The following is a 16,644-nucleotide window of genomic DNA, read 5'->3' on the forward strand; positions in this document are numbered from 1 at the left end:
CCAATTTAGAGAAAAACCTTGCACCATTAGTAGGTGGATCATGTCAGTTATCCTGGGCGCTTGCTCTCTTTCCCGCTCAATTGCTTTGTTCGTTCTCCCTCATGTCCACGCATAGTCTGATGGAGTCGTTTGGTGCTTGTTTTGGGACAGGGGCTATGGGTGACACCCACCGGTTGGGCCCTGTCACTGCTGCTTCAGAAGTTTGCTGATCTCTTCTTTGACTTGTTGTTCTATATTGATGGGTATGCCCTTCTAGTGTTGGGCAACTGGCTTGATATCTACGTTGATATGCAGCTGAATTTTCCAGTTCTTCAGTTTTCCAAGTCCTTTGAATAGGTTTGGGAACGCTGCTTCAATGTCTTCTGGCCTTGCAAAGTATGTGTGGCCCATTAGTTGGTATAATATGTCTATGAGGCCCATTTCCACCTCTGTTTTAAAGATAACGATGCATCTGCTATTCACGTCGGTTTGGAGGACATGTAGCAGTACCTTTGCTGTGTGGACAATGACCCCATTGCACAGAAGTGGTGAGGTGAATCCATACCGAAAGATGTCAATGGTGGATCTCTTGAGTTTTGGGGCCCTGGAAAGTCCATTATAGGCTTCGTTAATGATTATGTTGATCGTCGCCCCTGTGTCAATGCGTGAGCTCTGGATTGCCTGTGGGAGCATTTGCTACCTCCACCCCCTCCGTACCTTGTGGTGATGTGTGTCCTGATGGGAGGAGTGTCGACGTGCATTGTAGGTGCCCGATGGCACCCACCTGGGCCACAGGGCTGCAGGCTGTTGTGGCGTGTGTCTCAACTTGGGCCATCTTCGTCACCAGTGTGAGTTTGTGCCTCACCTGCTCCGAGGACCACTCGAGCAGGGAGGTACACAATCTCAATGAATACGCACACACGACGGCTGGTGTAAACTTGCCTCTTTATTACACACCGTCATGGCGATAACTGCCGATTTCCTTTTTTCCCGCCCCCTCCCTAGCTCAACATCATTTCCCTTTGTCCAGGCCTGAACGTGGGCCTTCCCACATAACGATGTGGGAGGGCGCTCAGCCCGTATTCACAGCATGACAGTTGGCTACTGGTTAAGCATGGAAGCATTGTTTTCAGGGTCAGGGGTGAGAGAGGAGGGTGGATGTGTTTACTAAGAAGACGTGTGCAGTAAAGATAGACAGGAAGGAATGAAACTGTTGTAGGGTTGTAGCAAATGACCGGATTATTTCTTGCCATTTACCATAGCTATACGTGTGTTGGTGATCAGCTTTAGCTTCGAAGGTAGTGGATAGGTTGCGCATAACGGCAAGAGATGCTCGGCAGTCATCTAACGTTGCGAGTAGCTCATCTGTGAAGGTGGGTATGTCTGGCTGGACTGTTCTTGGTGTGTCTTTGGGCTCCTGTGGAAGTGCTGAAAACCATCTTGAGAGGGTCTTGATTTCTTCTGGCTGAGTGGAGTATTTGGGTTCTAGACGACGGTGAAGTCTGAGTTTGGCCGAGGGACATGGGAGGTCTCAATGGGTATCTTCTACCGGAGAGCTTTTTTTTCCCCTGCTCCATTTTTTAGATTCCTAGTCACCATCTGGCGCTCCTTTCCTGCCAACCCGTGAATTATGACCTCATTGCTGGCTCTGATTTTGCTCAACCACTAGCATTGGCTGGTCTTGAAAACTATCACCTTGTTGTCTGTCGGACATGGTGGGGCAGATGTGCCGGGGGTTGTCATTTTGAAAAACATGGGAACCCTTCTGCTGAGAATTAACATGGCTCAAATAACCTGTTCTCTGGGATGTTTCCAACTAAGGAAGCGTCGGGGCAACGTGCTTGTCTTGGAAGCAAGACAACGCAAAGCAACACAGGTTTGAATTCCGGTCTTGTGCTCAGAGACTGGTCTCTGGCATTAAGCGCGCTATAAAAGATTAATTAATTAATTCCAACCACGTTTTAGGTCACTGTACCTTTCATAGCAGAAGAATATGTATTTTCATGTCAGTCTGGTCCCAGCCCCCTGGCTCCAAAATGCTGGCCAGTTCTCCTCTGAACCACAGTGCCATCTGCAAAGCGAGACGTGTTCTGCCTTGTTGGGCCTCGCCAGTGAGGTGAAGCTGTATCTCTTTAAAAACAATGTTCAAGGGGGCCGCGACTGGCCTACCCTTAGTAACTTAGGGTTAAACCCGAAGTTTACAGAATTTATAAAAACATTGGAGCCCCTCTACCAGGATTGGCATTACATTATATCCTTGTCTATTCAGTTTTGTTTTGGTTGGCTCATACCTGGACTACCTGCGGAAGAGCCTGGGATAAGGATGTCTCTGGAAGCTGGTGTTTCCCGTAGAGGCATGCCGAGTCCCAGCATGCAAAGGGAATTTGGTATTTGACACTGTGAACCCCATCAACATTAGTCCAAAGTTGAGCCAAGTTCAGGGCCACATCGAAGTTTCAAGAGATTGTGAAGGTTTGCAAAGTTTTTGAGAATCCAATTTGGTATTTGGTTGTATGAAGTGCCTCTAGGAGGGAATCCCATGCTTGAGCTCCTGTGTAGGCGAGACCTGTGCTGACCGGGCTTGCCTGTTTGCTGCCTGGAAAGCTAGCACATGGTAGTCTGTGGGCCGCAGGTGATCACCAGTGTGTTTTTCAGGGGATATGGTTGAACCATGATGGCCCTCGTTCGATTGTTGGCAAGTGCTTTGAGTGTACTGAAGGACACTCTTCGTCTAAACGGCAACCAGTGGAAAGTTCCAACATCTGTTTGGAGAACATGTAGAGTAGAAATACTCAGTTGTCCCTGTTAATGATGGTGGTCAGGGCTCCAGATGAAAATCCAATTGGATGACAAGTAGAGAAGAACTCCTCATTTGTCACTGTTGTTGATGGGAGTGGTCCCGGCTCAAGATAAACAACCAGTCTGATGACAAGTAGAGAAGAACTCCTCATTCATCACTGTTGTTGATGGGAGTGGTCAGGGCTCCAGATAAACATCCAATCGGATGACAAGTGGAGAAGAACTCCTAATTTGTCACTGTTGTTGATGATGGTGGTCAGAGCTCCAGATAAACATCCAATCGGATGACAACTAGAGGCGATCACCTAATTTGTCACTGTTGTCGATGGTGGTCAGGGTGCCAGATAAACATCCAATCCGATAAGAGGAACAGTAGAACTCCTCATTTCTCACTATTGTTGAGGGGAGTGGTCAGGGCTCCAGATAAACATCCAGTCGGGTGGCAAGTAGAGGAGAACTCCTCATTTGTCACTGCTGTCGATGACGGTGGTCTGGGCTCCAGATAAACATCCAGTCGGGTGGCAAGTAGAGGAGAACTCCTCATTTGTCACTGCTGTCGATGACGGTGGTCAGGGCTCCAGATAAACATCCAGACGGGTGGCAAGTAGAGGAGAACTCCTCATTTGTCACTGCTGTCGATGACTGGTCAGGGCTCCAGATAAACATCCAGTCGGATGGCAAGTAGAGGAGAACTCCTCATTTGTCACTGCTGTCGATGACTGTGGTCAGGGCTCCAGATAAACATCCAGTCGGGTGGCAAGTAGAGGAGAACTCCTCATTTGTCACTGCTGTCGATGACGGTGGTCAGGGCTCCAGATAAACATCCAGTCAGGTGGCAAGTAGAGGAGAACTCCTCATTTGTCACTGCCGTCGATGACAGTGGTCAGGGCTCCAGATAAACATCCATTTGGATGTCAAGTAGAGGAGAACTCCCTGTTGTCGATGACTGTGGTCAGGGCTCCCGATAAACATCCAGTCAGGTAGCAAGTAGAGGAGAACTCCTCATTTGTCACTGCTGTCGATGACGGTGGTCAGGGCTCCAGATAAACATCCAGTCGGGTGGCAAGTAGAGGAGAACTCCTCATTTGTCACTGCTGTCGATGACGGTGGTCAGGGCTCCAGATAAACATCCAGTCGGGTGGCAAGTGAGGAGGACTCCTCATTTGTCACTGCTGTCGATGACGGTGGTCAGGGCTCCAGATAAACATCCAGTCGGGTGGCAAGTGAGGAGGACTCCTCATTTGTCACTGCTGTCGATGACGGTGGTCAGGGCTCCAGATAAACATCCAGTCGGGTGGCAAGTGAGGAGGACTCCTCATTTGTCACTGCTGTCGATGACGGTGGTCAGGGCTCCAGATAAACATCCAGTCGGGTGGCAAGTAGAGGAGAACTCCTCATTTGTCACTGCTGTCGATGACGGTGGTCAGGGCTCCAGATAAACATCCAGTCGGGTGGCAAGTAGAGGAGGACTCCTCATTTGTCACTGCTGTCGATGACGGTGGTCAGGGCTCCAGATAAACATCCAGACGGGTGGCAAGTAGAGGAGAACTCCTCATTTGTCTCTGCCGTCGATGACAGTGGTCAGGGCTCCAGATAAACATCCAGACGGGTGGCAAGTAGAGGAGAACTCCTCATTTGTCACTGCTGTCGATGACTGGTCAGGGCTCCAGATAAACATCCAGACGGGTGGCAAGTAGAGGAGAACTCCTCATTTGTCTCTGCCGTCGATGACAGTGGTCAGGGCTCCAGATAAACATCCAGTCAGGTGGCAAGTAGAGGAGAACTCCTCATTTGTCACTGCCGTCGATGACAGTGGTCAGGGCTCCAGATAAACATCCATTTGGATGTCAAGTAGAGGAGAACTCCCTGTTGTCGATGACTGTGATCAGGGCTCCCGATAAACATCCAGTCGGGTAGCAAGTAGAGGAGAACTCCTCATTTGTCACTGCTGTCGATGACGGTGGTCAGGGCTCCAGATAAACATCCAGTCGGGTGGCAAGTAGAGGAGAACTCCTCATTTGTCACTGCTGTCGATGACGGTGGTCAGGGCTCCAGATAAACATCCAGTCGGGTGGCAAGTGAGGAGGACTCCTCATTTGTCACTGCTGTCGATGACGGTGGTCAGGGCTCCAGATAAACATCCAGTCGGGTGGCAAGTGAGGAGGACTCCTCATTTGTCACTGCTGTTGATGACGGTGGTCAGGGCTCCAGATAAACATCCAGTCGGGTGGCAAGTGAGGAGGACTCCTCATTTGTCACTGCTGTCGATGACGGTGGTCAGGGCTCCAGATAAACATCCAGTCGGGTGGCAAGTAGAGGAGAACTCCTCATTTGTCACTGCTGTCGATGACGGTGGTCAGGGCTCCAGATAAACATCCAGTCGGGTGGCAAGTAGAGGAGGACTCCTCATTTGTCACTGCTGTCGATGACGGTGGTCAGGGCTCCAGATAAACATCCAGACGGGTGGCAAGTAGAGGAGAACTCCTCATTTGTCTCTGCCGTCGATGACGGTGGTCAGGGCTCCAGATAAACATCCAGACGGGTGGCAAGTAGAGGAGAACTCCTCATTTGTCACTGCCGTCGATGACTGGTCAGGGCTCCAGATAAACCTCCAGTCCGGTGGCAAGAAGAGGAGAACTCCTCATTTGTCACTGCCGTCGATGACGGTGGTCAGGGCTCTAGATAAGGATTCGAGGTAGGCTTATTCTAGAAACATATTTTGGGAAGTTGGGGGTGAATGGATGTTTACTGTGTTTACTGAGTAGAAATGTAGTTCTCATCCTAACTTCTGTATTTTTAGCCAAGTAAATATACATTTCAGTTTTGAAGGGCAGGTATATTTTTTAATCCAGACATTCTTTGTAGCTAGCAATTCCCTTAAATGAAAAGAAACACGTATAGCACAGGCCGCCTTCAGATCAGGCAGCGCTAGAGCAGGGGTCCTCTTTGCGGAAACGGCTTCTCATGCCTCTGGTCTGAGTGCATCACCTGAGTGCATCACCTGAGCGTGCGCGTGGCATGACAAGGTAGGCGCTGCGAAACGGATGTGCCTGTGTTGACGCCTTATAACCCCCCATATACCCGCGGGTCCCTATCTTTCCTTCTCGGGAGTATTGGCCTGATTTTTGGGAGTAACTGAGCAGGCGCACCACTTACCTGCAACCCTGCGGGTGGTGTTTTGGACTACCCAGCGGCGACTTGAGCAATTGGCACTCAGTGGCAAATGCCCTGAACTCCACCGTAGGCCTTGTGGTGAGGACTGATTACCTGCAAGCCTGTACTGTACCCCCCCCCTGTCCCCCCCACACAGGCATCTACTGGCTCCAGCATTGCCGCCTGAGCATTAACCCGTATGGCTGCCCCAGACGTCACTCCACAAGTCATTAAGATGAATTATAGGATAACATGGTTTCCATGTCTTTGCCCCCCTGCAGTGCGCTTCTTGTTTCCCAAAATGGTGTTTCCCACGTCTGTTCCCGAGAATCCCTGATCTGACACTCGTACTGGCATTTGTACGACTGGATAGAATTGTGCCAAAAAAAGCTGACCCCGTGAGTCCGGGGAGCGAGCCAAACACGGCGGCTATTAATCATGGCACGCAGAGAGACGGGCTGGCACAACGGGGGCCTTCACGCGGCTAGGTGCTTTAAAGCCAGGCTTTCCTTGCTTCCAGGCACTGCCAATTCACAGTGAAGGGGACGGAGACGTAGGGCGCCCGAGGACTGACCTATGACTCTGCAAAATGAGCCATTTTTTAAGACTGTCAAAATGTTCACTTCTTTCATTTCTGCAATGGCTCATGTTTGATCCACAGACGAGGTCACAGCCATATTAAGCAGGAGGTTTACACTCCCTGGCCTCCACATACTGCAGGCATGCCCACTCCTGACCCTGCGGCGCCGCTCCTTATCATCCGCTCCTTGGGTCACATGTGCATGGGGAGCTTTTGGGGGGGCTTCCCTCCTGGGGGGCGGTGTTGCAGTTGTGCACATTAAATGATGCACTGGACAAGGGGTAAAGCAGCGTTGGATATTCACCTGAGCCATTATAGGTCTAGAAGCCAGGGCCGCCCGAGGCATGGGCAGTCTGTGCGGTGGCCCAGGGCACTGCTGTCAGAGGGGGGCCCCGTAGGCACCAGCGCCTGTCTCAACGTTACCAAGAATATTGTTTTAACGGGGGCTGTGCGGCTTCCATGTACGAAGTGTGGCCTCCAACCTCCCGTGGCTCTCTAGAGACCAACACCCACTCCCAGCGGCCATCGCTTTTTTTCTTAAAGTGGGGCGATTTACAAGTGATGGCCCATTTAAGAGACCATTCTTTTGGAGGAGATGTTTCTAACGTTTCCGTTTTAAGAAATGCCAATGGCCATTTTCATTCCGAAGGCACACACAAAGCTCACATCTACACTCTCCTGCAGGGAATTACGATATATCACACAACATAGTTTTAAATTAGCTACATTATTTTCTGATGTTCATATTTAGCTCACCAAAAAGTGTTCATTTTTGGTAGGACGTGGTTTTTTCGTCACATCCTATATGAACCCTGCATTTGTCAAACACTGAAACACAAACAGGTAACCTTTTCACGCATTACATGTTATATGTCTTGGAAATACAAAGGCCATTTTGTTTGCCTTTGCTGAATTGCATTCTGGTATTTGTAGTCTCCCAGTCAAGATGGGGGAATAATGCCAAAATTGTACACTTTTTGCGTCACATATTTCTGTCACGATTTCTATATTTCAGTGGGTACTTTACTATGGTATGTGTACTTCTTCAAAAAGCAGAGTATTGTTGAACGCCAGACATGGGGGGGGAGGAGGGGAAATGATGGGAGGGCAAGTGAGTCCCAAACATTTCCCCAGGATGTGGCAAGAAAGGTTGCAACCCTGGAGACTGGTGCGGTTATTTTTCCCTGATTGTGGCCATTGCTGTTCAGGGCACAAGAAAAGGATACACGTGGGTGGACAGTTTAACATTTTTCAAAGGGCAGTCACAACCCCCTTGGTTTTTTTTTAGGTCGGCAAGCTTTCTCAAGCATTTGGCTACCAGGATTTCACCCAGGTTGTCATGTTTCCAGTGCAGACACATAAAATGATCATCAAAGCACATGCTCGTATTGGCATTTTGTTTTCCAGGGAATATTTCACTACATATTGCTGGGTTTAAAAGGTGAGCACCTTTAAAACTTTGCCAGCATATTTATTGGAAAATATCCTCTTAGGTTATTTGTCTGTTGTTGGTACTTTTTTTGAAAGACCAACGCTCTTTTTTTTTTTGGAACTGTATTTTTATTAGTTTGTTCAAAAAAGAAATAACAACAACAATAAAATAGACAACTAGAGACCCAAATACCATCCCCACTCCCGACCCACTTACCTCCACCTTATTCACCCCGATGTATTCCGCACAGTGTCCATCAGGCTCCGTTTATATAAGCACAGTTCCAACATCCATCCCTATATGTAAGAATTAATCCCCCCCCGTAGTAGCCTGCCCCGCAACCCGGCCACTGGCTACCCAACAGTATGAGATTCAAAGTGTTGTGGACCTGGCTGTCACGTCACCTGGGGTGTCAAAGGTTTATTGCGTCTCAACCCCGTTCGCCAGCTCTATGTCTCTGGAAGTATAGCACCGAATGGGTACCCAGTAGTCCTTAGGTCTGCTAGTCAAGGGAATCGTTAAATTATACAGCATCTCCCTGCGTTCACAAATCTGCATAACGTTTAACCAATGTTGATATGGGGGAGGCCTGGCTGCCCCCCAGGTACGTGCCACTAGAGACCTGGCTACACATGACGCCATGCCTATCAGCCTCTTCTCACTCCGGGATTCTGAATCAACCATTGCTAGCGACCAAAATCAGGAGAAGCTGGCCCGGGCTTGTCTACCATCTCGGACACTGCCTCCATGATGCCCTCCCACACAGGACGCACCTGCGGACACAGCCAAGCAACATGGAAGTAATCAGCCGATGTCTGCTGACATCTCCTGCAATTAGGGGATTTAAGTGGGACCAAGTTATGGAGACTGAGGGGTGGATAGTGCAGTTGGTGCAAACATTTGAAATGGATCAGGCAGAACCTATTGTTAGTAGATATAGACTTAGTCTGTGCACAAGCATAGTTCCATTGCTCGTATGTCAGTGTGTACCCCAGGCATCCCTCCCACCGAGCCTTACTTCGATCTAAATCTGGGGGTTTATGTGTACGGGCCATTCCATATAAAATCAAAATTAACCTTTTAGTAGGGGTCGGATTGGCGATGTATTCCAACAGTGTGGAAGAGGGGGAAGCACGTGGGAAGTCTGGCCATTTAGTCTTCATCGCCTCCCGGAGACGGAAATGACGAAGCTTCGTAAGAGGATTCCATTCCCCCTTACTCTTGAGATCCTCCCATGAGATAAACATACCCTCAGGAGCGATATCACCCAATGTGTGTATTTGCAACCTGGTGTAGTGTAGTATAAAGATCAGCTCATGTGTAAGAGGTAAGCCCCGGGCTCGATATAAGGACATCGCGGGGGAGTACCAGTGTCCCTGTCCCACCCTCTTTGCAAATCAGTCCTAAGCCCTTAGTGTGACTTCCAACGGCTGCACTTCAGACCTTGTGTGACGGTCTCGTGTGGCCCACAACAGTCCCCTGAGATCGTCTGGGTTGGTGATCGCCCTCTCCAAGCTCGTGTTGGGGAGGTCCTCCGAGAGGGACCACCACCGGACCGCGTACTGAGCCTGGGCCACTAAATAATACAAAAAGAGGTCCGGAACGTCCATTCCCCCCTGAGAGCTCGGGCGACATAACGTATCTAATGAAACACGCACCTGCTTCCAGCCCATATCAGCCTATTCATCATGCTCCTCAAGCAGTTCCAGAAAGTAAGAGGGGGCCATATTGGAACATTATTAAAGACATACAGCAATTTAGGTAATATCACTATTTTAGATAATGATATGCGGGCTGCCTGAGAGATTGGAAGCCGCACCCAGGTGTCTACCCTGTGTTCCAAATATTGTAATGCCGCCAAATAGTTATTTTCGTACAGCCTAACAGGAGATGTGGGCGCCTGAATACCCAGGTAGCGGATGCCTTGCGGGCACTAGGCGAAAGATTCACCAATGTCATGCGGGGAGACCAATTGATACGTAAACCCGATAGGTTCCCGAATTCCGTGATCTCTTCCACCACAGGGTTCAGGTTAACTCACGGATACTTGACGTATACCAACTTGTCATCAGCATATAAAGAGACGACGGACTTGTGCTTACCAAGTGTCACCCCCCTTTGGGCATGATACTCCCTCAGCACGCACGGCACCAGCTCTATCGCTAGGGCAAACAGGATCGGAGAGAATGGGCAGCCCTGTCTAGTGCCCCGGGACGGATAGATAGGGCAGGATTGCCTGCCGTTGGTATACACCAGGGCTTGAGGGGCCGTGTATAACATCCGCACCTAGTGTAAATACAAGGTACCCAGACCAGCACGAAGAAGGACTTCAAACAGAAAAGGCCACTCAACCGAATCGAGTTCCTGCGAGATATAGGAAACGTCTCCTATTTTCAGGACGATATAATGGTGTACGCCGATGACGAGCACACGCACAACGTCACATTGAGAAAAGTACTCACCAAATTACAGGATGCGGAAGTAAAGCTGAGGTATGAGAAGTGCGTCTTGAAGGCACAAGAAGTCGAATACCTGGTGTACAAGATATCCGCCAGAGGAATTAGCCCCAAGCAAAACCTTGTGCAGGCTACAGTCAAGGCTCCAGAGCCTGCCATTAAGGATGAAGGGAGATCATTTCTGGGACTTGCAGAATATTACACCAAATTCTTCCCAAATATTTCAGAAGTCTATGCACCACTGAGAGACCTGCTCAAAAAGGGAGCGGAGTTCACCTGGTCCGAAGCCCAGTCGGATGCTGAATAGTGCATAAATGGGTGGATAGTGGAAGCACTTTGCCTACAGCCGTTCGATCCCATGTGGAACACACTCATCACCACAGATGCCAGAGTGTGCAGCCTAGGGGCCGTGCTCACCCAGACGAAAGGCGATACAGAACATTTGGTGGCATTTGACTCCAAAACCCTATCCAATGCTGAGAGGAACTACTCCACTGTAGAAAAGCTGATGTTAGCCTGTGCATGGGCAGTAGAGCATTTCAGGATTTACAGATGGGGCACAACATTCAAGTTGGTTACGGAGCATAAGCCTAGTCCAGGAGGAACAAAGTCGTCCACATGCCACGTGGCACGCATTGCGGCAAAACTTCAAGAATATAAGTTTGAGATTGCTCACATAGCCTGGTGGAGGAATGCCCAAGCAGACTGTATGTCCAGGCTTCCGAGAAACAAAGAGAGAGCCACCACATTCCTGCAGGACAAATGCATTGTCTCATCCATCCAAGACCTGAGACATCTCGAGTTCTTAGAGATGAGTGAAGGTTTACTTGAAAGAGGAGGACAGTAAAGACTACACCATGGTGAGACTGAGAGAGTGGGTCAGGAGCGGGTGGCCAGAAGAAAGAGCCATCGTGGAAGGCATGAGACCGTACTGGAAGGTGGCGGAAGAAGTATCAGCGACAGAAGGTCTGATCCCTAAGGGCAACATAGTAATACCCCCAATAGGAATGAGAATAGTCATCCTGTGCAGAGCCCATTCAATGCATTTGGGAAACATCATGATGCACCGGCGAGTAAGAGAGGCATACTGGTGGCACGCAATGGATCAAGCCATCCACTCCATGATTGAGAGAAGTCATGAGTGCATGAAGTGATAAACATTTGAAGACCAGACAAGCCCTGATGATTCCCTCAGAAATACCTGAAGCAGTCTGGTAAAAAGTGGGACTGGATTTCATTGGTCCTTTAGAAGCAATGGCTCCCGAGCATCGGTATGGAATAGTAATGGTAGACTGGCGAAATGGGTAGAAGCGGAATTTGTCCCCTACATTACCTCCCACAACAGTTATTGAAGTCCTCACATCCATCTTTCAGAGTGAAGGCCTCCCCAAAGACATTGTCACAGACAACGAGGTCCAATTAGTGTCACGGGAGATGGAGTCATTTATGCAGAGACACAACATAAGGCAGAGGAAGGCCCCGTTGTACCACCCCCAGGCGAATGGATTGGTTCAGAGGGCGAATAGGTTTATCAAGGGGGCGATTCAGTTAGCAAAGGCATCAGGAATGTATCCCCTAAAAACAGTGAATTAAGCTGTATGGCATCACCCAAGTGTCGCCTTTTTGCATGCTGAGGAGGAGAAGAGCGGCGTCCACACTTGTACCACTATGGTTGATCAAAGTAAAAGAAGATGATTAAGTAAACATGGCAGAGATTGTGTGGAGGTTGGCAAATAATAAAGCGCAAATCAAAAGTGGAGCGACTGGAGAAGTGCAACCCAAGGTCCTGAAGTCAGGGAAGGAGACTGGATTAAAATATGTCTACCATTTAAAGACCAAGCGGCAGGGTCGAAGTTCAGCAAGCCCATAAAAGTAATACACAGAGGGACCAATCACATCCGCACTGAAGATGGCTGCACGTGGAACGTGGAACATGGAACGTGTGGAAATGTTTGAACGGCATCAGACCACTGAGCGAATGCAAGCCGAGTTCAATCCCTGCACTGCCAAGACCGCAATGCAACAAGAGGACAAGAACTAGAGGCATCACTGAGGGATGTCATAGAAAATGAGATAGAAAGCGAGTCGCCGGAATTGTCCCATGGAGCGATGCAAGCACCGGGCGCAGGGAATACAAAGGAGTGTCGTCCGAGGAGAGAGCACAGAACCCCGGTGAAGTATGATGGCTTTATTATGGAATAGACATCATTGTTCGAAGGGAGGTGTGTAGGAAGCTCATGAGACGCGTCTCGCCATGGTCTCGCGAGATCCTGTCCCGGCAGCGCCCCGAGCCGCGCAAAGCGGCAAACAGGCAGTGCATGGTGCCAGTGATACAGAGTAGACGTGCTCCTGGCTCTCCTCCTGTTTAAGGAACCTAAGACTGCCACAGGGCCACTGGAACAAGCCTGGGGACCCCGAGACTGCATCCTGCCTCCAATCAGCACATAAATATTAATGGACCCATTTCCAGAGATATCAGATGCTGTATGTGTTAGAGTTAAATAAAATCTGTTGCTCCAAACTACAAAAAGTGAACAACATGGAGGAGACTCATCAGAGGTGAGGGTCAAGACTTTGGTCCTCACAATAATCAGAGAAAGCAGACTCTTCTATCCTGGTTTTTAAACTTGGGTATTTTTAATAACTCTGATTTAATTGGCTGGGTTGCTTCTCATTGTCTTACGCTGGTCTAGCTTCAAAGGGCTATGTTTTTCTTAAGATGCCGAGGCTCTCCACTTATGCAGGCACCGGTTCCGCCTGCCTTCTTAACGCTGCATACTTTGGGGTTGGCAAGTTTCCTATTGGAGGATTACTTGCAGGGTCCTGTGAGTGACCAGCTCAATGCTGCCCTCCCTGCCTGAGAAGGGTGGGGGGCTTTTTTTCTGTTTCCAGAGGTTTGATATAGAACACCATATATATTGTCGAAATGTATCCTGTGTGTGTACACCTTTTTGACTTGCCTGTAACTGTAGTATTTTCCTTTTGCGTCGAACTTTGACCTTGTGAGCAAACTCCACACTAGACAGAAAATGTCTCCCAGGGAACTATGGCTCCGAACCTCTAAAATAGATAGGCTCATCTCGGCAGGCACTGGAAGGTAATCAGGAACTGGGGTCCCCCTCCATTTCAAATAAACACTCACACATACCAATATGCTCCCTCTCACTCTACACCACGACTCTGCAACCTTCAGCTCTCCAGATGTTTTGGACTACAATTCCCATGATATCCGGCTATTGACTATGCGTGTTAGAGTTGATGGGAGTTGTAGTCCAAAGCATCTGGAGAGCCAAAGGTTGCAGATCCCTGCTCTACACCAACAAAAAATAGAATGCAGCTCTACCCCTCGATCAGTTTGAGCTTGCTGCACACATACTTATACACCTCCAGGGACACCTCAACAGTCTTTAGAACGCAGGTATACGCCATGATAATATCGGCCTAGCTCCACACATTATCTCACACACAAGCTTTACCAACGCCCGCTAGAATGCAGATACCGAGCTCAATTCGGCCTTGCTGCACACGTTGTACTGATTTCACACAACCACAGCACCACGTCAAGCATTAGAATGCAGCAACACCCCACCTAGCCCGCACTAGCTGCACACGTACTGAGTGCACCCAAGCACTATTTACTACCCTAATCTCTCCACTGACCTGGACTGCGGTCCCCGAGGGCGTTCAACCCATAGTGCTTTGAGATCATACCAATGGTACAAAGGTACTACGCTTCACAAATGCCCAATAACATAACATAACATAACATAACATAACATAACATAACATAACATAACATAACATAACATAACATGCTAATACCACACTCTGAAAACTCACACTGTAGTTGGTAACACACCCACTCTACCCCTCTCCAAGCACTACACTGTTCTATCAAACTATTCGCTGTTACCAGCACACTGTACCACCAGAACATTCACCACAGATACTAGCAATACTCAAAACCTAATCCTTGATTTCTTATATTTGAACTCAATTTCTCGCGCAGTGCTCTGTAGTTTTGCCACAGTACTCCTACACCATGCTGTGCTGAAACTGTTACCCAATCATGTTCTTGCTAATGCTACTGTACTGCCGAGGAACCCACAAATCGGTAATGTTATCCTCCTCTCTTCCAGGGCTGGTCTGAAGGAAAATGACGTCATCATCAGCATCAACGGACAGTCGGTGAGCACCTCCAGTGACGTCACAGACGCCATCAAGAAGGATGCCACGCTGAACATGGTGGTGCGTCGAGGGAATGAGGATGTGATGTTGACGGTGGTGCCGGAGGAGATCACACCGTAGTCGTCGACGTGAGCCGGATCTCACGCCCCGCGACTACCGGATCTCACGCCCCGCGACTACGACTACGATCCTCACTGCGTATTACTCAGGACCGGTGCCGGCAACCGTAGACTTTCGACCTGCAACAGGGCTTCCTCAGGGGGTAGAGCCTGGACTGGCAATGGAAGCCCATTATTTAATGGAAGAGGGATCAGAAAGGGGGGAGGTTGTTTTGGGACCCACATGGGCCCATTGAAGGAGGCGAGCATAAGGGTAGGAATCAGTGCATTGTGGGAGTTTAGTGTGAGTGCTGTTATGGGCATGCTACGGGGTGGTGGGTTTAGTAAGGGGGCTTAGTATAGGGAAGTCTTGGGTGCAGTGGAGAGAGTGTTGAGGAGCAGACATGTAGTGGAACAGGACAGTAAAGAGCAAACATGGGTGTTCAAGGGTTGCAAGGGGGCATAGATGCAATTGTGGTGTAAGGGAGCAGACCAATATACATTTGGTAAGAGCTCTATAGTGGGAGCCATAGTCGTGCCGGGGTACAAGTACACTGGGGAAGACAAAGGGTCGTGTGTGGACGTATGGGTGAAGTAAGGGATGGCTGTCAGGGGGTGCGCATGGTTGAATTTAAAGAGCACTGTATTAGGGGGTCACATTGGTGCAGAGGAGGTCATAACAGGGCAGACCTGGTGTAACCATGAAGGTGTGTTAGGGGGGCAGAAATAGGTACACAGGGGGTGCATGCTTGGGCCTTTGGAGAAAGGTGATTGCGCTTCTTGACTGGATTTCATCCACCCTCTAGAATATCTTGGATGCCAAACTGGCGACACTTTTTATACGATTATCACTTATATTTTGTAGAATGTTCAGCAGTTCTTACCGGTAATAAAAAATAAAAAAAACCTGTCCAGAAGGAGGGTGTCTGTGGTTTGCTGGAGGTGCTGCGGCGAGCACGGAACTCTCTATCCTGCCGCCTCTTGAACTTCGGATGGAAGGTATAACTCAACATAACATAACATAACCACATAGAGCATGTAAAATGGCACAGCCAAGTTATAAAGGGCCCCTTATAAGTTTGGTGACAGTGGTAACACAGGTGCCATATTAGAATATCAAGTATTTTACCAGCCCGCCAAATTCAGAGTTTCAGAAGTGAAACTTATCTCATCCGCCAACTTTTGTGTGATGGTGATAGCCTCCACACAAAAGCATTACCGCATGCAGTAATTAGCACATGCGGCAATTACCAGGAGCGGTCATATAAAATCTCGATTTAAGTCCTATTGGACTCCACAATGGGTATTAACCAAAAAGGTCTTTGCGACTAGGAATCATGCGGAACCTTCAAGTTACCGCATGCTTATCCCATGTGGTAGCATTGTCATTGTTTGGCGGTATTTCCAGAGGAAGTAATGCCAAACTCGTGAGCAGGCCCAGCAGTGCATATGAAATATAACATTCAAGCTGCAGGCATGTTGTCAAACTACTCCAAAGTCTATACGTTTTCAAATTGTGCAGTACTCTCTGAATGGAGACAAGATGGGCGTTCAATCTCTGCAGTGTTCCCAAGGTTAGAGCCGAGTGTCCTTGCTGCTACAGTAGGGGTCAGGTCTAAAGCCTCCTAGTCTGCATTAAGAACTGAAGCAAGAACGGGTTAACATCAAAGGGCCTCATTAAGAGTTTGGCTATAAACCAGCAGTAAATCCGCCATGTTACCACCAAACTCAATGACCGTTTCCATCACTCTGTACCTTGACCTTGCCATGGGGTAACAAATGGTGTTATGGTGTTGCAAATCCCCATTTTTGGAGTCCTTTGGAATCCATGCAGATTTTGGCGGAATTACCACGTGATGTTATTCTGCCACGGTCATTTCACCGGAAATTGGAGCTAAAGTGGAGGCGTCATCTCCAGCTTCTTGCTGGAGGTGAACTCACCACTTTAACTTCAAATGG

At 48.8% G+C, this 16,644-nt stretch overlaps 1 protein-coding gene across 1 annotated transcript in view; it reads left to right on the top strand.

The window, feature by feature from the left end:
* The window catches only part of HTRA1 (HtrA serine peptidase 1), a 515,752-nt gene extending 500,150 nt beyond the window's left edge, over positions 1 to 15,602 (top strand). Inside the window, exon 9 of the mRNA XM_069611985.1 lies at positions 14,539 to 15,602. Within this exon, the coding sequence (XP_069468086.1) occupies positions 14,539 to 14,707 (169 nt within the window). The 3' untranslated portion in view covers positions 14,708 to 15,602. The remainder of the gene's footprint in view (positions 1 to 14,538) is intronic.
* The last annotated feature ends 1,042 nt before the right edge of the window (positions 15,603 to 16,644 follow it).

The sequence above is a fragment of the Ambystoma mexicanum genome, chromosome 8, assembly GCF_040938575.1.
Source record: "Ambystoma mexicanum isolate Mex_15411 chromosome 8, UKY_AmexF1_1, whole genome shotgun sequence".
Lineage (NCBI taxonomy): Eukaryota > Metazoa > Chordata > Amphibia > Caudata > Ambystomatidae > Ambystoma > Ambystoma mexicanum.